General features: G+C 36.8%; 2 protein-coding genes across 2 annotated transcripts in view; both read left to right on the forward strand.

The window, feature by feature from the left end:
* The window catches only part of LOC137252678 (frizzled-2-like), a 184,044-nt gene extending 173,052 nt beyond the window's left edge, over positions 1–10,992 (forward strand). The window contains exon 4 of the mRNA XM_067788725.1: positions 8,634–10,992. Coding sequence (XP_067644826.1) covers positions 8,893–10,992 — 2,100 coding nt within the window. The 5' untranslated portion in view covers positions 8,634–8,892. The remainder of the gene's footprint in view (positions 1–8,633) is intronic.
* A 27-nt stretch (positions 10,993–11,019) lies between these two features.
* LOC137252679 (uncharacterized) lies at positions 11,020–13,418 on the forward strand. Its single transcript, XM_067788726.1, has one exon. The coding sequence runs from the start codon at positions 11,020–11,022 to the stop codon at positions 11,395–11,397; it is 378 nt and encodes a 125-aa protein (XP_067644827.1). The 3' UTR covers positions 11,398–13,418.
* Positions 13,419–22,752: the final 9,334 nt, after the last annotated feature.

Raw genomic sequence — 22,752 nt, forward strand, 5'->3', positions numbered from 1 at the left:
ATTTTAACAGTTATAAGCTTCAAATTTCACCGATTGCTTACGTATATAGTATGTATTGTTGTCAAAAAACCATAGAGATCGGTGATATATATAATATATATATGATGGTATATATATTATATATATATAGTATATATATATTTTTTTTACGATTTCGGCCCCATTTTAACAGCTAGAAGCTTCAAATTTCACCAACTGCTTACGTGTATAGCATATATTGATGTCTGAAAAAATCATTGAGATCGGTGGTACACATAGTATATATCTCATACAACCGATTGTTCAGATAAGAAACTTTGCGCAATTTCTGCCCCGTTTTAACAGTTAGAAGCTTCAAATTTCACAAAATGCTTACGTATATAGCATATATTGTTGTCTGAAAAAATCATAGAGATCGGTCGTATATATATTATATACTTCATATAAACTGTCATTTTGACCCCTTTTTTACGGCTAGAATCTTCAAAATTCATCAAATAGTTACGTTTTCGTCATATATTTTTGAAGTACGTGATTCGTAGTCATAGTTTTTACACGCAGACCACAAAAAACCTGAAACTTTGCATCCTCACACAAAGTACCTACCTGTTTTTTATTTTATATTTATCTTAAAAATCGTTAAGGTATGTAGATCTGTTCACTATATATTTCTTATCTTATACATCCGATTATTCGGAGATTACGAACGGGATAAGATTATTGTTCAGCCCCATTCATGAAAGGTATGAAGTCTTCGGCACAGCCGAAGACAGTCCCGTTCTTACTTGTTTCTACTGGAATTATTGCCGTAAGTGCACTGTGCGTACATACATATGTATATGCCTATTTGCTTCAGTATTTTGGTGTCAACAAATGGTATTAATTAAAACGTCATTCAAATTTCACAAAACAAGGTTGACGTTTGTGGGCAAACGAAATTGAAAAACTTTATATAATACTTCCAAATCTACATTGCTCAGTATATTTCCATCTACACACCCTTCTCATCCTTATAGCATAACGAATGAATGAGTATACACTAAAGAGTTTGGGTATCTTCAGTGTATACTCACAGGCACGTTAAGTACTTGCCTTAACATTCACAGCTGATCATCATGCTTTGGCGAGACCTTCAACCGACATTTGAACCAACCAAAAAACTCTTATGATTGTAGCGAATATTGCTTATTGTTCTATTTAATACAACATGCTTACCACTCAACCATCCAATAAAACCTAAGTCTATTAAGAATATAAAAGGTACTTATGTTTCCAAAAAGCATTGTCATTTTTGGGTCGCATTTGGAGGGCACAAATTTTCACCCCCTACAAGTTAATTTCTTCTGCCTTACTCTGCATTTACTCTTGTTCATTTCAATATTCCATTGTTTTTCAAATTAAATTTTTTTATTTACTTGACACAGTCTGCTAGATTTTAACCCTCTAGCTAGCGCTCTATCCGCTTTTAGTATCTCTAATATTTTGCATTCTAGTGAGATTTGCGCAATGTGTGTGACAGCACTAGAAGTGTCAACTTGGCAAAGTGTACACAATTGCTGTCACTGCTACTTAGTTGTCTTACTTTTGTTCACCCCTCATGTTTTATCAAATATACTCCGCTATTTTTACAATTTTCTGCTTCTTTTTTCGCTATACGGCGCTTAGTATATTGCCATTGTTCTTTACTTGAGCGCAGAGCAGCTGCCAATGTTAACAAATCCCGTGATTTGTCCTTGCTTTGGTCTTTTAAGCCTTTTACGTTCCAGAGATTAGCAAAAATGCTTTCTATACTGATTACGTCAACTTAAATTGGGTTGACCATGAGCGCAAATCAACATGAGCTAAATATGTTTATAATATGTCTGGTGGGGTGGGTGAGTATGGACGCGATTTAGTTTAAACATACCAGAATATATATACTAAATGAATACTTCACATATAACATAAAGAGACCATTCCTGTTCTATACCGCCTTTTGTTAAGGCTTTTTGCGTTACTTGGGTTACTTTATAATTCGATGCGACATGCAGTTTCTATTGAATACCCAGCAACCGGGGCTACACAACAGATTGAAGATGCACCGCCTCCCAGGAGCTTAAGAAGTCATCTCCGCAAGCATTATGAGGAAATACGACACCTGAGATCACAGCCGTATGTAAAAGAAAAACACAAGCAGGTGCCCAGTGATATCCACAAAAAGGCGTCGGAACTTTATGCTACGAATTGGCCAGCGAACTCCAATCTTAAAGATAAATACCCTGAACTCGCAGTAGAAGAAAGCAATCTTCCTAGGGAGGCGCGCGTCACTCTAGGTCAACTTTGATCTGGATACTGTAACAGGCTAAACTTTTACCTATCCATAATCAACCTCCATATGCATAATGTATGTCCTGCTTTTTCTTGCAACGTGTCCCCACATGACACAAACCATCTTTTTAATTGCAATGTGGAACCAACAACGCTAACACCTTTCTAAATCTGCTCCACCCTTGTTGAAACTGCAAGTTTCCTTGGACTGCCGATACCCGCACCTATTGGACGGGGCGAAACACCGCTACAACAACAACAACAAAAATATCAATTGCTGCTCATTATTTTGATATACCTACGCATATACGAATGTAAATTTTTAAGTATTACCCTTAAACCAAGCTTGGCATGCCTTTTGTCAGATTAGCATATGTTGCAAGTTTTATCAGCAAAAACTCGATACCCTATCTGAAGATGAACAGTAGCGTAATTGCCAAATCGACGAAACTCAATTCAAAACTAGTAAATGATCAATTGTTCCATATTTGTCATAATACCCGCACCTGTCAGTCATCTGCGGTTTGGCGTCCTCAAATCTGATACGGCTTCCATATATTCATGTAGGCCAGTCTTTATTTCTTTTAGATTTTTAAAAAGTCAAACCACAATATGATATTAATATTTAACGTATTAAATTTTTATATGAACAAAATACTTTTAAGTTTTTTTTGTCCAACTTTTTCTGGTGACAGATAGTTTTGGTCATTGTAAATTCATACAAGTGACGAATGTTTAAAAAACACGTTCACAATAGTAAACAGCCTGGATCAGCACATAAACAGATAAGCTCATAAGCAGCGTCACGTGAATACCCTAATCGTTTTATTATCGGCTTATTATATAAGAGGAAATTTTTGTCGAGTTATTTCCGAGACATCATATCATCATCATCATAGAGGCCATCGGCTTACTATCATCGATTACAGATGTGTCATCCACTATTTATTAAAATTTTATTTGTATCTGTTGCTTAACAAACCGATGAATCATAGGTTACATATCGATAACATTCCGATATCAAATTAGAAAAAATCCGATAACAGATCGATAACTTTTCCACAAAAAGTTAGTATCAGTTTATAACAAATAGATAACTTACGATGACTAATCGTTGACTTTTCGTTAATAAATTTTTATTCTCAGTTGAGCAGAGCTCACAGAGTATATTAACTTTGATTGGATAATGGTTGGTTGTACAGGTATAAAGTAATCGAGATAGATATAGACTTCCATATATCAAAATCATCAGTATCGAAAAAAAATTTGATTGAGCCATGTCCGTCCGTCCGTCCGTTAACACGATAACTTGACTAAATTTTGAGGTATATTGATGAAATTTGGTATTTAGGTTCCTGGGCACTCATCTCAGATCGCTATTTAAAATTAACGATATCGGGCTATAACCACGCCCACTTTTTCGATATCGAAAATTTCGAGAAATCGAAAAAGTGCGATAATTCATTACAAAAGACGGATAAAGCGATGAAACTTGGTAGGTGAGTTGAACGTATGACGCAGAATAGAAAATTTGTAAAATTTTGGACAATGGGCGTGGCACCGCCCACTTTTAAAAGAAGGTAATTTAGAAGTTTTGCAAGCTGTAATTTGGCAGTCGCTGAAGATATCATGATGAAATTTGGCAGGAATGTTACTGCTATTTCTATATGTATGCTTAATAAAAATTAGCAAAATCGGAGAACGACCACGCCCACTTAAAAAAAAATGTTTAAAGTCAAATTTAAAAAAAAAGTTAATATATTTACAGTATTTAAGTAAATTATGTCAACATTCAACTCCAATAATAATATGGAGCAACAAAATACAAAAGTAAAAGAAATTTTCAAAATGGGCGTGGCTCCGCCCTTTTTAATTTAATTTGTCTAGGATACTTTTAATGCCATAAGTCGAACAAAAATTTACCAATCCTTGTGAAATTTGGTAGTGGCTAAGATTCTAGGAAAGATTTCTATGAAAAAGGGCGAAATCGGTTGAAGCCACGCCCAGTTTTTATACACAGTCGGCCGTCTGTCCTTCCGCTCCGCCGCTAACACGATAACTTGAGCAAAAATCGATATATCCTTACTAAAATCAGTTCACGTACTTATCTGAACTTATTTTGTATTGTTATAAAAAATGGCCGAAGTCCGACTATGACCACGCCCACTTTTTCGATATCGAAAATTACGAAAAATGAAAAAAATGCCATAATTCTATACCAAATACGAAAAAAGGGATAAAACATGGCAATCGGATTGCTTTATTGACGCAAAATATAACTTAAGAAAAAAACTTTGTAAAATGGGTGTGGCACCTTCCATATTAAGTAAAATAAAATGGAAAAGTTCTGCAGGGCGAGATCAAAAGCTCTTGGAATCTTGGCAGGAATACTGTTCGTGGTATTACATATATAAATAAATTAGCGGTACCAGGCAGATGATGGTCTGGGTCACCCTGGTCCACATTTTGGTCGATATCTCGAAAACGCCTTCACATATACAACTACCACCACTCCCTTCTAAAACCCTCATTAATACCTTTAATTTGATACCCATATCGTACAAACAAATTCTAGAGTCAGCCCTGGTCCACCTTTATGGCGATATCTCGAAAAGGCGTCCACCTATAGAACTATGGCCCACTCCCCTTTAAAATACTCATTATCACCTTTCATTTGATACCCATATTGTACAAACCCATTCTAGAGTCACTCCTGGTCCACCTTTGTGGCGATATCTTGAAAAGGCGTCTACTTATAGAACTAAGGCCCACTCCCTTTTAAAATACTCTTTAACACCTTTCATTTGATACCCATATTGTACAAACAAATTCTAGAGTCACCCCTGGTCCACCTTTATGACGATATCTCGAAAAGGCGTCCACCTATAGAACTAAAACCCACTCCCTTTTAAAATACTCATTATCGCCTTTCATTTGATACCCATATTGTACAAACAAATTCTAGAGTCACCCCTGGTCCACCTTTATGGCGATATCTCGAAAAGGCGTCCACCAATAGAACTAAGGCCCACTCCCTTTTAAAATACTCATTAACACCTTTCATTTGATACCCATATCGTACAAACAAATTCTAGAGTCACCCCTGGTCCACCTTTATGGCGATATCCCTAAATGGCGTCCACCTATAGAACCATGGCCCTCTTAAAATACTCTTTAATACCATACATTTGAAACCCATGTCATACAAACACATTCCAGGGTTACCCTAGGTTAATTTTCCTACGTGGTGATTTTCCCTTACTTTGTCTCCATAGTTCTCAACTAAGTATGTAATGTTCGGTTACACAACTTAGCCTTCCTTACTTGTTAATTTTTTTTTTAAGAAATCGATAACTTTTCGAGTACAAATCTATAACTGTTTGATCACAAAATGGTAACACGTCCATGAAAAATTGGTTACACTCCCATAACAAATCGACATTTTTCGATATCAAAACGATAATTTTTTGATAACATATCGATAATTTTTCCGCCGTGGTGCGATGGAATAGTTCTCCGAAAGTCCTGATTTCAACCAACTAGCAACGTCAAAAATTTTGAAAAAAGTTGTTTTCAATTGAAAAAAAAGATTTTTCTAAGCGGTGTCACCCCTCAGTAGTGCCTTGGAAAACACACCCCCAATGTATTTCTGCCATAAAAAGCTTCTTAGCGAAAATTCATCTGCCTTGCAGCTGGCGTTCGGAGTCGGCATGAAGCACGTAAGTCCCTCAAATATGTATTAAATTAAAGGAAGACAAGGTACACTGGAAGAGACGCTCGGCCTTATTCTCCTCTGAGGTAAATCGCGCCAAGTATTTATGTATTTATCGGTAATTTTTCGATAAACAGTAGACAACTTTTCGATAATAAATAGATAAATTGCAGATAACAAACCGATAACTCGTTGATAACCTTTGTTATCGATAGTAAGTTTATAATACTACGATAACAAATCGATAACGCGTTCACACCTCTTCGATAACATATACAGTAAAGCTCGCTTAAATGGCACACTTGTTTTTGTCGCAATTGCTTTTCTATTTTGTCTATGGTATAAAAATCAAATTCTGTATAGTTTAGTTTTACTTGAAGGAAGGTCCTCAGTTTGTTAGGTGTAGTTTCGGTTTCAGTATATGTCTTATAAGACGATTTCAGCGATGAAAACACGTCCGGAATTATTAACTGGTGTTGTTGATGTGGATTCTTAGGCGCAACACCCTAGCCTCGCTATTCAAAGTGAGTTCTCAGTGATCATTACATATATATTTTAACAGGTCTTGAAATTATCCCAATACAATCCACTAGTACCTGAATATCTATATTCTTCATTTGTTGTGTGTATGAAAAAAGAAAGGTAATTTCCAAGGTTACAAGCAAACTCTTTGGGTTTGTTTAGAGTCGGAATGAACGGTTCGACAATTAAATATGCAACAGGAAGACGCTTCGGCATGACTTATGTCAAACATTATTATTGTTATAAAACCACGAAGCACTGGGACCTTTATTTGGATCTATTATGCTTAACCTTTACCTCCTCAGGCTTGTACTCTATGTCACGAAGCGTTTAGAAGTCACGCCACTTAGATGGGAGAGTATTTGCCTTGCTAGAGCGACGCATTTTCGGAGAATTTGAACCGACCTCACAAAAGCGACAGATTTGTGTATCGGATAGATTTAACTTACTTACGGCAGTCGCCGTGGTGTGATGGTAACGTGCTCCGCCTACCACACCGAAGACCCTGGGTTCACGCCCCGGGCAAAGCAACATCAAAATTTTAGAAACAAGTTTTTCAAGTAGAAGAAAATGTTTCTAAGCGGGGTCGCCCCTCGGCAGTGTTTGGCAAACACTCCCCGCGTATTTCTGCCATGCAAAAAAAAGGTTATCACGCCTGTCATTGTTATTTATTTATTTAGGTGATAACGTAGATCACAATTTCCCATATGTTACACGATAAGAGTTGCTAGATCCTCCCTGCTTGGATTAATGAGTTCGGCTTTTACTCTCGTTGTTGTGATTGTAAACAATTTCGCCTGCCCTTGGCATTCAATCCAGTATTCTCTGAGCTGCTTTGTTTCCCAGCTACTTATGGTTTCCCTAGTGTGTGCCTACGCATATAAAAAAACTTATTTCTTGTCCTTCATGTATTAGATTTGAGGGTTAGTCTAGGTTTACGGTAACTAGAAATAGAGCAGTAGTCGGGTCTCAAACATGTTTAAGATATCGAAAATTAAACCGGAACTATACGACGATAATACATAGCGTTCGAATGTGAGTATCCGAAACTCACAATATTTCTCAATTCCCATGTTCTCCCCGCCACTGAAAGTATGTCTGTAGGTACATTCATTTGCTCATTGTCATATTGTCAGCATACTTACTTCGTAGCTGTCAAACTGTAAAATGAACAATTTTCTTAATTTAGTTTCTTCCAATCAACGCAAATAGTGCGCCAATGACTAGGAAAACAAGTACAAAACTAAAATGAAAGAAGTAGCAAACTCATGCCGGAAATATACTTTCAGCGCTTAAACTACCAGAATAAATCCGCTGCCTCACCCTCATTTGTACGCTCTTTATAAGTCAACATACATCAAATCACTAACACTTCAACGCTATACATAAGAGTATGTGTGTACGAATGTTCTAGTAATGTTAATGCAACCGTTTGTGACTGTCAAATTTAATAAAAATCACTGATTTTGATTGATATGACACAACTGAGCAGCGGCAGGGTAGTGGCAGCATCATCTGGTCCAGCTTAAAGTTAAAATGTCCAATGTTTTACATTCATTTTAGTGCGTCTGTATATGTACCAATCTATTGACTTAAGCTTAAGTGTCACTTTGTCACATGAGTACCGCACACTCTTCTTTTTATTCACATAGAGGGTCTTTGTTAAAATATGCGAACATATGGCAACCCCATGGCATCAAGGGGTTAAATGCCTAACTACTGTCTTTGCCAATGTCATAAGCTCGCCACACGCATTCAGTGTGAACGCAAAACTCACGCCGTAGTTTGTAGTTCTGTTTTCCTCCGGTTCACTTTTGAATTGAAACAAATGAAGTGGAAGTCGAAGAAAAATCATTCGAAGTACTAAGACAGTGTTTGTATATGTCATGGTCTATGCTCATATTTAATAGGTTTTTGTTGATTTAGGATCAATTGGTTTTTGTGCACGACGTCCTCTGGGGGTATGGACACTAGCAAAACCAAATTAAAACTAATCGTTTGCGGTTACTAATAAAGCACACAAATGTTTACCTAAGTTTCTAAGCACTTACCCCTACTTCTGTTTATAGCATATTTATTAATATTTTCCTTTTGTTTCTCTTTCTCATTGCAGTTATCCCTTGTTAGTCATCCAACGCAGACCTAACTACGTGATGCGCCTGCGGCTCGGGCATCTGTACAACGCCGCTCTAGCTTGAGTTCAGTTACACAGCTTCTGCTTAATTCAACTCTAATCTTTACGCAACTGCGATCCTTGGTAGGCTGCGGAAGCTATACTCTTTGTTTTGGCAGCTGTTGAAATTCACGCACAACTTTATACAACTCTCTCTCTCTCTCGTCGAAGAAACGAGCAAATAAAATATATAATCATAATGTCTCGCACAACGACACACAGACGCCATTTCGCGCGGCGGCATCCACAGCCGTTATATAGCGCCTTTTTTATCCTCAGCATCGTACTCCTGCTACATACACACAGTTGCCACGCGGATGGCATGCAACATTTATCGGATAACGGCGGAGGTATGGGCATGGGTGGCATGGGCCCACACTCGATGGATGTTAGTCCTGCGCCTGGCTATGGCTTACCTGCAATACCAAAAGATCCAAATTCACGCTGTGAAGAGATAACGATACCAATGTGTCGTGGCATCGGTTATAATATGACATCCTTTCCAAATGAAATGAACCATGAAACTCAAGACGAAGCGGGTTTGGAAGTGCATCAATTTTGGCCGCTTGTAGAGATCAAGTGCTCACCCGATTTGAAATTCTTCCTTTGTTCGATGTATACGCCAATTTGCTTGGAAGACTATCACAAACCGCTGCCAGTTTGTCGTTCGGTTTGTGAGCGCGCACGCGCTGGTTGTGCACCAATTATGCAGCAGTACAGTTTTCAATGGCCAGAGCGTATGGCTTGCGAGCATTTGCCACTACACGGTGATCCGGAGAATTTATGCATGGAGCAGCCATCGTACACTGAGGCGGGCAGTGGTGGCTCAGGTGGCGCATCAGGTTCAGGCTCTGGTGGTAGTGGTGGCGCAGGTGGTGGTAATAAACGTAAACAGTCTGGTTCCGGTGGTTCGACATCGCAGAAATGCAAAGGCAAAAATTCAAAAAACTGCCAAAACTCCCTAGGAGAAAGAACAAACGCAAAGGATTGCACTTGCACGTGCCAAAAACCACTCCTACTCCTGGGGAAGGAAGCGCTAATGCAGCCACCACACATGCACTACCCGTGGTACATGAATTCAACTGTACAAAGAATCGCCGGCGTTCAAAATTGCGCGATACCATGCAAGGGCCCATTCTTCACAAACGACGAAAAGGAGTTCGCCGGCATATGGATCGCTCTGTGGTCAGGCCTGTGCTTCTGCAGCACGTTAATGACCTTAACCACATTCATCATAGACACCGAAAGATTTAAGTATCCCGAGCGACCGATTGTTTTTCTCTCAGCATGCTACTTTATGGTCGCTGTGGGATATTTGTCGAAAAATTTTCTTCAGAACGAAGAAATTGCCTGCGATGGACGTTACTTGAAGGAGAGTTCAACGGGACCACACTCTTGCACCATGGTTTTTCTCCTCACATATTTCTTCGGTATGGCATCATCGATATGGTGGGTGATACTAAGCTTCACATGGTTTCTAGCAGCCGGTCTTAAATGGGGCAATGAGGCCATCACCAAACACTCGCAATATTTTCATTTAGCCGCCTGGCTCATACCCACAGTGCAATCTGTGGCCGTGCTACTACTCTCAGCTGTAGATGGTGATCCCATACTTGGCATATGCTATGTTGGCAATTTAAATCCACATCATCTGAAAACATTTGTGCTGGCACCGCTCTTTGTATACCTCGTCATCGGCACCACCTTCCTTATGGCTGGTTTCGTTTCACTTTTTCGCATACGATCTGTAATCAAACAACAAGGTGGCGTCGGCGCCGGCGTTAAGGCAGATAAATTAGAAAAGCTTATGATACGTATTGGTATCTTTTCCGTCCTTTACACCGTCCCCGCGACCATCGTAATCGGATGCTACCTGTATGAGGCCGCATACTTCGAAGATTGGATCAAAGCGCTCGCCTGTCCTTGCCATTCGGCGAAAGGATTGGGCAAGAAACCATTATACTCAGTGCTAATGCTCAAATATTTTATGGCATTAGCAGTTGGTATAACATCGGGCGTTTGGATTTGGTCTGGTAAGACGTTGGAAAGTTGGCGTCGCTTTTGGCGTCGACTCTTCGGCGCACCAGATCGCACTGGCGCCAATCAAGCGCTCATTAAACCGCGACCGCCCATACCACATCCATATGCGGGATCTGGCATGGGAATGCCAGTTGCTTCGGCAGCTGGTTCGCTACTCGCTACACCATATACACAAGCGGGTGGCGCATCGGTAGCTTCCACCAGTCATCATCATTTACACCATCATGTTCTTAAACAACCTGCCGCAAGTCATGTATGACATGGAGAGTCAGGTGGAGCTTCAACCATGGGTGGTGGCGGTGGCGGCGGCAGTACAATTGGCGGTGGCAGCATGCTGGGCGGACACGGTACTCTGATGAGCACAGCGGGTATGAGCAATAGTACGGTTGGCGGCGGTGTTGGTGTTGGGGCTCCTCCTGGTAGTATGTTGCACGGTGGCGGTGGCTGTGGCATCGGCGTCGGCACACCTGGTAATATGAGTATGCCTGGTCATTATGGTAATAATGGCAATAATGGCGGTGGTGGGCAAATGGGGGGCAATGGCGTTGGTGGTGGGGGTAATGGACAAATGGATTCACGCGCAGTATCCGTGGTCGTTACGTTGCCTGGTGGGCCAGGCGCGCAACATCCCGGGCAAGCGCTGAGCGATTATGGTCCTATATAGTTAATGGTACGACCAGATACAACGCATTGGGTGTCCACGAGTAGTTTCTCGCAATTGTAAATGAGCGCAATCATGTGATTGGGTAGTTGCTGAGAGAGCGTGGGTGTGTAAAGCGTAAAGTAAATATAAATATTAAAAAAAGAGAGAGTATAATGAGTGTTTTAGAAGAATAGCTGTCAAATATTAGATTAGTGCGTAAATAAGTGTATACCATAAACGCTCACACTTGACGCTGTCTTAACAATGTTGCGCTCATTTTCAGTGTTGCGTTTTGTAAATTTTATGAATTTTTGAGCTTTAAAGCTGTTGGAAAATTAAAAGCATGTAATTAACCGTTGTAAAAAACACAAGTCGCCATATAACTTTTTGCTAAATATTTATGATTTCTACCGGTATAAAAAATATTTTTAAAATCAGGAAAGTTAAATTAAGTAGGAATATAAAGATAAGTAATAAACGATAAGCAAGCTAAACTACGTAAATCTAGTCCATTTTCATTGAAAAACAAAGTTATAAAAAAATATTTTAATGAAAGTACTAAAAGTGAACAGATACCAGCAACAAAAGCACAAAATTTCAAAACAATATCAACTAAACGGATTAAAAAAAAGTAGTCAATAGCTAATAAAACGAAAACATTCTTGCTAGACTTTTTTTCTTCTTAATATAATAATGTGAAAATATGTAAATTAATCAAAAAAAGTAGTATATTAAAATAAAAAATAACAAAAACGAGATACGAAAAAGCACATAAAATGCGCCTGACATTAATTTTTCTATAGAATTAAATTTTATTGTTTTTTTTATAAAAAAAAAGTTATTTTGATTCACATTCTCCCAATTTTCTTTTCCATACTCTCTACTCAAATAGACTGATTTAAAATAATATTAAAAATAAATAGGTAATTGAATATGTTTCACTAATAATGCGTTATAGAAGCGTAGGCGAAAGGAATAGAAATAATAAAAAAATTTAAAGTTAGAAAACGCGAAAACTATTGGCCCATTCTCCTGCCATCAGGGTTAAATTGCCACTGCCAAAAAGCCAACGCCATATTGCATTACGAAAACAACAGCAACAATAATAATATGAACACAAAGAAAAAATTTTTGTAAAATTTATAAAACAAGAAAATATGAATCGAATACCAGAATTAAATAGCATTTATAGTGAATGAAGGAAAAACTCGGGCATCCGGTGGGATTTCACCGATTTAAATATATTTCCAGGACTAAAGATGAAAGATACTTTAATAATTGTTATACCAGATATCCGAGCTAATTTCGTAAACTTCACGAAAGTAGTGCATAGATTGAGAGTTCAAGCATGAAAATCTGAAAAAACACAATTTATAACTTATATACAACATGTCAGTCTAGGACCAGACTCTATCAATAGCACGGAAACCAACTTCCTCAACTTGATACAGCAATCACTGTGTTCTGTACAAAAGCTCTCTCTGCAACAAATTCTCTGAATGTGATTATACTTTAACTATTCCTTTTCGTCTTCATACATGAGACTTAAAGACCAGCGACAAGAACCAGCAGTGGTAAAACGCGGAGTATAACGGTTGTTTGTGCTGGGGTCTGTGGTATATAATCGTTTTTTTTTTCAATGCCGCAAGTTTTCTCACCACTATTTGCTTTAGTGAGAGAGTATTTTTTGCTAATTTATTACTCATGCCCAATAACGGCATAGTTCCAATACTGGAGCAATTTAGCCATTAGACACATTCCATGAGACCGAAAAATGACACTGAATATGTCTCAACGCCCAGCTTACTAACTATTAGGCGGTGGTAAAGCACGGAGTATAACGGGTGTTGGTGCTGAGGGACTGTGTTATACAATGGGTTTGTTTTTTTTTTTCAATCCCACATGATTTCTCTCCACTATTTGCTTTAGTGAGAAGAGTATTTTTTGCTACTTTTCTCATGCCCAATAGTCGCATTGTTCCAATACTGAAGCCATTGACAAGGGATGGCGGAAAATCTTTACATTCAAAGTATGTTTGAGCTCTAGGCCAATATATACATATGTTTATTAAAATACAGCAAATGTGTTTAAACAATGTATATTTATTTGTCGAATGGTTTGTCTTGCCAATATTTCGACTTCAATCTGAAGTCATCTTCAGGAACTTATGACTGCACCTGGTCGACCAGGTGCAGTCATAAGTTCCTGAAGATGACTTCAGATTGAAGTCGAAATATTGACAAGACAAACCATTCGACAAATAAATATACATTGTTTAAACACATTTGCTGTATTTTAATAAACATATGTATATATTGGCCTAGAGCTCAAACATACTTTGAATATATTAACTAAAAGGCCGGAATACAAGAAAGGAAAATCTTTACAATATACATCATTCCATTGTCGCACAGCTTTCTAACTAGTACTACAAACTAGTTTAACCATAAAATTGGCAGCTTAAATGTAGTGCAAAACATAAAGCTTTCTGGGGGTCCGCCCACTAGAGACTCTGCGAATGAGTCGGCTGACTACTTGGCCATAGAGGAATCTGAATAGGCAGACAAACAGCTCCTTTTTCTCCTTATACCGCCATGAAAGTCGCAATCCAAAGTTACCGCAATACTTTGTAGTCGATAATAGAAAGCAATGAGGCTCTTTGCCTTAACTGTTGATGATTCAACCTCAAAAGGTTTTGTTGGAAAGCTGCTTTCATTAAGCAAGCGGTCTGCAAAGAAGTGTTGAGTCCGTTGACAAGCTACTAATTATGAAGACTTCTCTGCTCCGCCTTCGTTTGATCAGGCAATTAAAATAACAATTATATTACTACCTTCCTTTGTTTCGAAGACATATTGAAATGTATGAAATTCCATCTGTTGTCCTGTTTTTCTTTAGTTCACTGTATCTACAAATATGACGTCCAAAGAAAACAAAAATGTATTCGTCATTAAAAAAAAAAAAAAGAGTTATTAAACATGTAAAAAGTGTTTGCAAGTATTTGCAAAAAAACATTTCTTCTAGAAGCATTTACGTATGTATCTATATAGGTACATTAGGCTGATCATTAAACATTTAGTTTTTAGCCTCGAGTTTTTGGAGTACGTGGTATCACAACGGACCTTCGTGTTGTCCAAGTGCGCTATCCTTATCAGGGCAGCTACCACCTAACCTAACCTAGCCTCGAGTTGTAAAAACCTTTTCTTTTTGTAAATTTTTTTAAATCGAATTATATCCTTAAATTGCTTCCTAACCTCTTCATAATCGAGCGAAAAATATTTTAATTTTAACGATCAGTCTAATATAGAAATATATTTGTTAAAGTTTCTTTGTAAAAGTATGCATTGTACAATTTTTGAAAAAAGAAATTCCAGCATTTATTAATGCACAAAAATGTAATTAAAACAAAATTCAAACAAAACAATCAAAACCGCAATAAAAAATGTTGATTAACAAAATTTATTATATCAACCTAGTGTAACCAGAACAAGCATTAAATATTAAACTGTAAATAATATTCCTATACTTTATGTTATTTGTAGTCTTACAATATGTGTATGTATGTTCGTATTTGTAACAGCTATAAACTTTATTTAAAATCATGTTGCAATTTACTGTAGACGGGTCGTAAAAAAATATGTTTAGTTTTTTCAACGTCCTCCTTAAATATTCGCAATTATAAAACAAAAATACTAGGCGAATATAATTTGTATCTTTATTAAAAATACCACATACTGCTAGACTATGTTTAACATGTGATCAGAAATAATAATTTTTTTTTTTTTTCTTTTTTTGTTTTGATTATATTTTTTTTAAATCTTCCAAAAATAAAATGTTATTCCGTGTCTATTTTATACCAATTTCACACAGCAACTTAATGGAATGACAATTTTGTTGAATGAAATACATAGTTAAATTTTCTTTTTCACACCAGCAAGTGGCCCTGCTTCATTAAGCGAACATCTGTCAGCACCCCAAAAAATATTACGCTTTTGCCAAAAATAGTTAGCAGCCATTTCTTTCTTAACCATAAAGACAAACAAAATAAAGTGCATGTATAACTATTCCAAATTCATATGTGCCAATTTTTGAAAAGGCGAACGCAGCGAAAATAAAATTTTGAATTTTCTGATGTTTTTCTATTTTTTGTAAATTATAGAAAATAATTAATTTTTGATTGCGATTTGCTACACTTACAATAAAATCCGGCCCCTCAAGCAGAACGTACTAAACTTTTTTATTTCATTAGGCATTCAATAAAGCGATAATGAGATAATTAGGAATTTGTATTTTGTATGGAAGAATTGAGTTCAATTAGAGATTTAATGTAGGAAACTTGATTAATTATTTCATTAACCCTCTGTGTGAAATTGTAATTAAATTTTTATGTTTATTAGCGATGATAATTATTATTTGTTTTTGAGCTAATTTGGGCTGTAATTTCAATTTTTATAAATTGATCATCTATTATTCAGGAGACGGCCTCCTTGTACACTTTTTTTCATGCTAGTATCTTCCTAAAAAAAATCTTAAGCTAGTATCTTCCTGCACTAATTTCCTCTGCGTCCCAAAACATAGCGCTTTTGAGATATAGAAACAGATTTCGAAAAAAAAGATCATAAAAGTTATTTTAAATTTCGTTACCATAATTTCATTCTTAAAAGTAATGCTTCATAACTAAATAACTTTTGTTTATAGAAAATTGCAACGCGTTTTGTATAAAATAAAACGAAAAGAATGAACGAAAAATTATTAAATTAAAAATTATGTTTATTGTTAATTCCATGATTTATAAGTACATAAAAGAGTTTCCTACTTATTTTTATAAGTTAATTTGCTAAAAAATAAAATTTAAAATATATATCTAAGTGTTTATAGTTTAATCCTCATATACTATTATATAAGTTTGTAAAATTTGTATGTAAGGACGCATTTTAAGTTAAAAAAACTTTAATTTTTTTCATGTGTGTGTTATTAATACGAAATTTACCAACTACTCTTCCAAGCGAAAAATATTAATATTATTTTCAGTGCATGCAAAAATATATTAAAAGAAAAATTCAGTTGGGAAAAACTAAACAAAAAATTAGTTATTTTACTAAGTTTTTGGTAGTGAAAATTCAAAGCGTGCTTTCATATATTCAAAGCTTCATAAAGGCCATTTTTTTGTTTCTATGAAAGCTCTCTGAAGCTCTTGCTTATGTAAAGCTTTAGAAGTTTTTTATGTGTAGCATTATTTTTCTATTTTACTGATTGAAATCTTTTCTTAAGTTGAAATTTATTTTAAATGAAATTACTCTAAGTTGTACTGTGCACTTTATTTAATAATTATATTATGTTATAATAAAACGATTATTGTTTTTTTTTTTTAATTTAAAATAAAACGAAAAATAATTATTTAAAACATACAATTTTAGTGCTTTCTTATTTGGCGTTTTTTGTTTTTTTAATGGTTTTATGTTTGGTAAGTGATTTTCGTATTTAGTTTTTTTTTTCTATGTTTAAAGTAAGATGATGCCTGACAATTCAATTTCGTAACGATTTTTTAGCACTTTCCAAGGCTGGCCATCTTCATAATAGTTAGTAGTCAAGTTCAACTCAATTTTCATACCAGCATCTTAAAAGTAAGACCGAAGGAAATAGTTCAGCTGCGCTGAAGGAAATGACGCTAGTTATATGAACAAGTCGGGTTTGTTGCTGTTGATTTAACAGACATTCAGTAAAATTGATCGCATTATAGTTAATTCAGCCGATTATTTTTGCCAAGAGAACTAATTTCACAGAAGAAGGGAATATTCTGTAAATATTTCAGATTACCAATCAATGTAACTGATTTTTCTGTTAAAAGTACTGATTTCGTTGAACACTTTAACAGCGAAGAACTGCCAATATTCTGCGAATGTATAAGGTAATTACGAAGGAAACTTAAGCTCACGGCGCTCATTACTTTTTTCTTATGTCTCTCATATTAACAACCTTTATTGCTATTATAATGTTGGCAGAAATATGTTATTTTGGTTACAGGAGGAAGTGCATCAAAATGGCACCACGTGCTCTACTTGGGCTAGCGTCTCTAGTATCCAGGCATTAATTTTTAATAGATTTCATATACTAAAGCTAGATTTCAAATTCAAGAACTTACTAAAATCGCAAATTTTCCGCTTATTAATCAAATACAGGCTAGAGAGCTTTGCTTGAACTGTTCGGCAAAGAAGATCTGATATAGACAGATCGGTTCAAAGTGTTATCTCCTAAAGTAAGGACAAATGTTATAAAATAACTCATTCCCTTGGCAAAATGATAGACTTTCTGTGAAACTTTGCTTAAGTGCTGCCTCGAGATCGGATAACTTTACCGCAGCTAGTGGCCGGGGCTTTGCCCTCGCGTGAGTAATACATGAACAGAAAGTATTTATATCTCCTTTTTATTTCCTGCAAAAAATTTTTGACGCTTAAATTATATGCTGCAATTGCTGCATCTTTCTTAGTAAGGTCTTCCGCCTTTGCATTACATCATGGCCTGAATAATAAAGATGTAAGTTGCTCCCCACACATATTCTTTCACATATTTTTTTAGACATAGATACTTCAGAATGAGGTGGTCAGTGCGATGGTTGCCTTAATGTCCGCCTGGTTATCAATTTATATATTGACGCTACTACAGTTTCATCACGCTCTCTTCACAATTTCTGCTACTTTCATCAGTGGGTCGCCCATCTTAAGAATTATAGCATTCTTATTCTATGACAAATTAATGTTTGTTGGGTATATTGATCTGGCAGCTTATAGGATCTGCTTTTTTTAGGTGCAGGACAGCAAACAGCAGAACCTATCGCTTCCGTCTATTTCCATTGTAGCTTCCATACCATGGCGCCATCTATCTCTGTTGTAGCTCCAAAACCTCTTTCGAAGTTTAGTAATTTATCTGCCTTCATTTAAGTAACGCTATACTACTGTGTCTATACAGCCTACACTTTAGCTTCCCCCAGCGCTTATGGCAAGAGTTATTAACGATTTAAGAGCGAGACTTTTAGGCATTGGTTTTTAAGTGCTTTGCAAGCTGCAGCACCAGCCAGGAGCAGAAGAGTAAACGGTTAACCCTCTAAAAGGTTCTGCTACGTTCTGTCAACTTTCTGTTAAGGTAATTCGAAGCAAAAAAGAAGAGATGTTATTGCAAACTTCAGTACTTCAGTATCGTATACATTTTTTTTTTAGAAACAACTCATAAAAACAATCAATTTCTCAACTTAGACCTTCGAAAGTACTAAAACTCACATGCAACTCTATGCTGGTAAGGTTAATCATATAAAAAAATCTGAATAGATTGCATCGATCTGCCTCTCAAGAAAATACACTAATTGAAGTTACAGAGAGCAAAAATTAAAATTATGAACAGATTAACTGAATAAAAAATGTACAAATAATTGTTAAATGTAAATACACACAGTGGTAATTTAAAACATGCTGCTCTGATGAGTGGTGAGTGTGTCCTACTAGAGTTTTGTGAAGGTTGCTTCACACTGTTTTTCACGCATGCAACATCCCTACTTTAAATTATCTCTTGCTCAAGCAAGTTGTTTCTGCAATAGTCGAACTAGCTCAGTAGTACTTCCTATTATTGGATCGTATCGAATTTGTTTCCTGCAAAAGTGTTCCCATTTCGGTAACATTCTCCTGAACGCTTGGGGAGTGTTTTTGCAATAACAACAACAACAGTCCTGTCGACACTACTGATGCCACATTTAAAAATAAAAGCTTGCAATTAGCTACATACTTACAATAAGACTATATGACAAGCATACAAGGAATTAAGTAAGTAGATTGAAAGACACTGAAAAACGAAGTGCACAAATTTACAAACATGCCTAACGTAACATTTGGACCCACAAATCTGTAAAATTATTGAACTTAGCGAGCTACATATAAAAACGCAACTGCGTCTATAATAATAAAATAAGTCGCTGAGTGTGTTACTGACGGTTGCACCGATCTCGCGAATTCTTTTTTAGAATATTCTTTGAAGCAACAGGATGGTTCTTACGGACAGAAATATTACCGGGAAGTGCACTAGGGACTGATCTATTCGAACAAATCTTATTCACCGTTCCATTCGCATTAAATTTGTATATAGGTAAAACTCTGCCTAAATTAGTATTCACTATTCTTTTTTTATGGGATGTGGACGAAGGATCAAACTTATCAAACAAACTCTATTCATGGCTCGATTTGCCCGAAACGTCGTTTATGGGTAGTTCTTTGCCTAGATTAGTATTTACGTCAATATTTCTTCCGGGAAACAGATCAGGGTACGACTGGGACTGAGACTGAAACTTGGACTGGGAGTGCGAATAAAGGATGGAAAAGAATAAGAAGTACTAAAGAAAAGATAGAAGGAGAAAGAGATAGAGTAAGACGAAGATAGAAAGATAGGGATTGATGGAGCGCAAAAGAAGTGAGGAAAATGATAGCGAGGGAGAAAGAAACGCAGAAAAAGATAAAGACAGATGGAGAAGTGAACAAAAGGATAAGGAAAAGAGGGAGAGAGAGGGAGTGAGGGTAAGAGATAAAAACTTCTTAAAAATTATGCAGATAGACCAAGGTAGGACAGCACGACGTCTGCCAGGTTTGCTAGTTTCCAATAAAAACCATAATAACATAAACACCGCATGCGAGCAATCTGATTGTGTGGATCCCAGTTTGCTTTTAAAATCCCCGAAGATTTTCCCAATTGTGATAAAGTTGATGGCGTTTGTCAGGTAGTACGTGTATCAAGATTTTTCAACTATTATTTGCTACACCGTTATCGTTGTGTTTTTACTGTACGTTTTCTTTTCTTTCGTATTTATAATTTTGTTATTAACAACAAATCTCATAAATATGCGTATCATTAAAACTACAGGTATCAACTTCTTTGGTAAGCTTTATAGTAAACAAATTATTAAAACCTAAGCAAACTTAAATATATAATTAGCCAATTTTTGTATCAAGTAAAATGTATAAAAGTTATGTACAAATAACGGAAAAAGAATTAAGGATGAAATCACGAATTTTGTTTTTCAACAAAAATGACTGCCGTCCTCTTTGCAGAGTCATCTATAAACAGCCTTTTTGTGCAGTTTTCGCTTTCACCTGAAAAGCGATTATTGTAACAGAACCTACAACTATTATCGAATAAGGTGCTTAAGAACTACCGACAGAGAGGTCGACAGCCAAATATGGTCCTCACTCGACAACCGTGAAATTACATAAGTTCTAATTATCGTATAGTCTTCAGTGTGCTTAAGCTTAGTTACAAAAAAACAAACCCTCCTCAAATAATCAAAACCTAAAACAACAAAAATTGTGAAAATTATTGAGTTCGTAAGAGGTATTGCATATTTTGTAGTGGAATAATATTGATTACGAAAATATTGTTTGTAGATATTAGAAAAGATATATAATATACAATATACTTTTGTTTTGGTAAATAGCATTTTTTTAAATTTGTATGCAATTCATAAGAGTAGATTGGAGTTTAATGTTCTGTCCGTACATTCTAATATGCGAGTAGAACTAAAGTATGAAGTCAGTAGTTATTTTCCGGCGAAGAAAAATACGTCAGTTCTCTGCAGAGCTAATGGAAGACTGTCACGCAAATTGATAGTTTCGCACTACATTTTTTATGGTTACCGCCGAGCTAGTGCTAATCTGATGCACAGCGGGAAATTAGCAGCGGCAGTTATGCTTAAGTCTGAGCTTTATGTATTTAAAAAAAAAAAAACACAAAACACATTAAAACGCAGCGACTATCGAGGAGCCACCTACGACTGAACCAACCAAGAACGCGTTCAAAATATTTGCAGAGGGGAGCAATTGCCACTTTATAGGACAACGTAAACACAGCGAGTGGGTAGAATCAGAGCCACATAGAGAAATAAGCGAAGGGCACAGTAGCATTCCACTCTCTCACAAGAAATATCAGTCAGAACATAGGAAATTTCACATCAATTAAGTTTCCGTATACGTCAAATAATGCGATAGTTCTGCGCTAGTTCGGAACTAATGGGACTCGATGAGACCTCACATAGACTGAATGACTGAATGAGTCCATAGTGTTATCCGAGGTTTATTTGACAACCGAACTAAAGAATCTTCCGGCCTCTTGGCAAACGGTAGACGATTTCTGGAACCTATATCACTTGCTAATTCTATGTCTGATGACTGATCACTCCTAAAAGTTGTGGAGCTCAGGGCACGAGCATCCAAATGTTTTCGATCGGTTCCTCCTCCAACCCTTCATACATCTGCTGTGACCAAGCAGGCCTAATTTGAACGCATATGACGCCAGAAGGTAGTGTCCAATCAAAATAACTGTCATGAGCCTACAGTCCTCTACTTTTAATCATAAAAGTAACTTTGTTAATCTAAGGTTATAAGATCTGCACATGATCTTCGACACTTTACATCCCTGCGATTGAGTCCACTCCTTTCGTGCTTGGTGTCCGCTTTTTCACTCTCATCTATTCCCATGTATCCCGGGACCCAATTTAGACAAATGCTTCGCCCTATCCCAATTCTTTGCAGGGATTGCTAACACACTTTATGATGTTGTGCTATGCGGGACTATAGCCTAAAATGCTGCTTGGCTGCCTTCGTCTGCCATTCGGGTACCTTGAACCAACTAGCAACCTCAACTGTGGCTCTAAGAGCCCCTTCGAAGCGCAGGTACGGAATTAGGCAGTCTGTTCATCCAGTATTTTATGACGCTATAATACCATGACTCATGGTCTGCGCTCAGGCTGCCCTAAGGGATTGAGCTTCGTTTCTGTTGTTAACGCTATCTCCTTCGCCTCCAGGTCTACAGGTGGAATGACAGAATACAGAATGGCATACAGAGCAGCCGTCGGGGTTGCTTACAAAGCTACAGTAATGCTAGGAATTGAAAGCTTGACTCTCTATCTTTTTGAGGCGGTTGTTTTTTGTGTGGCTGTCCACCAAACAAGGACTCCATAGTATATTATAGGTTTTGCAAGCGCTGTTAATACCCAATGAGATTTATAGGGGGCTATAGACCCCACGAGCACCACATCGTTATTTTACAAGCATAAAGTGCCGACTAGACCTTCTACAGTCTCTCTCCTTCACCTTGAGGTTGCACTACAAGTTACTGTCTTAAATGATTCCTATATATTTTGCATAAGATTTCTTCAGCAGAGGCTTCCATCAAAGCTTAGGCCTAGACCCATTTGGAACCTTACACATACCATATCCGCCCATTCCGCGCTGGCGGTCAACCAGACATTAGGCGCCTTATCTCCTTTTCGGAAATTCAAATAAAGGTACACTTTATGTTTTCGTACTCCCCGCAGTGTTAAGAGCTTTCCAGTTTTATAGAACCTGT

This window comes from Eurosta solidaginis, chromosome 5, assembly GCF_040869045.1.
Source record: "Eurosta solidaginis isolate ZX-2024a chromosome 5, ASM4086904v1, whole genome shotgun sequence".
Lineage (NCBI taxonomy): Eukaryota > Metazoa > Arthropoda > Insecta > Diptera > Tephritidae > Eurosta > Eurosta solidaginis.

Bases quoted from the DNA above. Each gene is read 5' to 3' on its own strand.
- LOC137252679 (XM_067788726.1), top strand. From the start codon at position 11,020: ATGGGTGGTGGCGGTGGCGGCGGCAGTACAATTGGCGGTGGCAGCATG.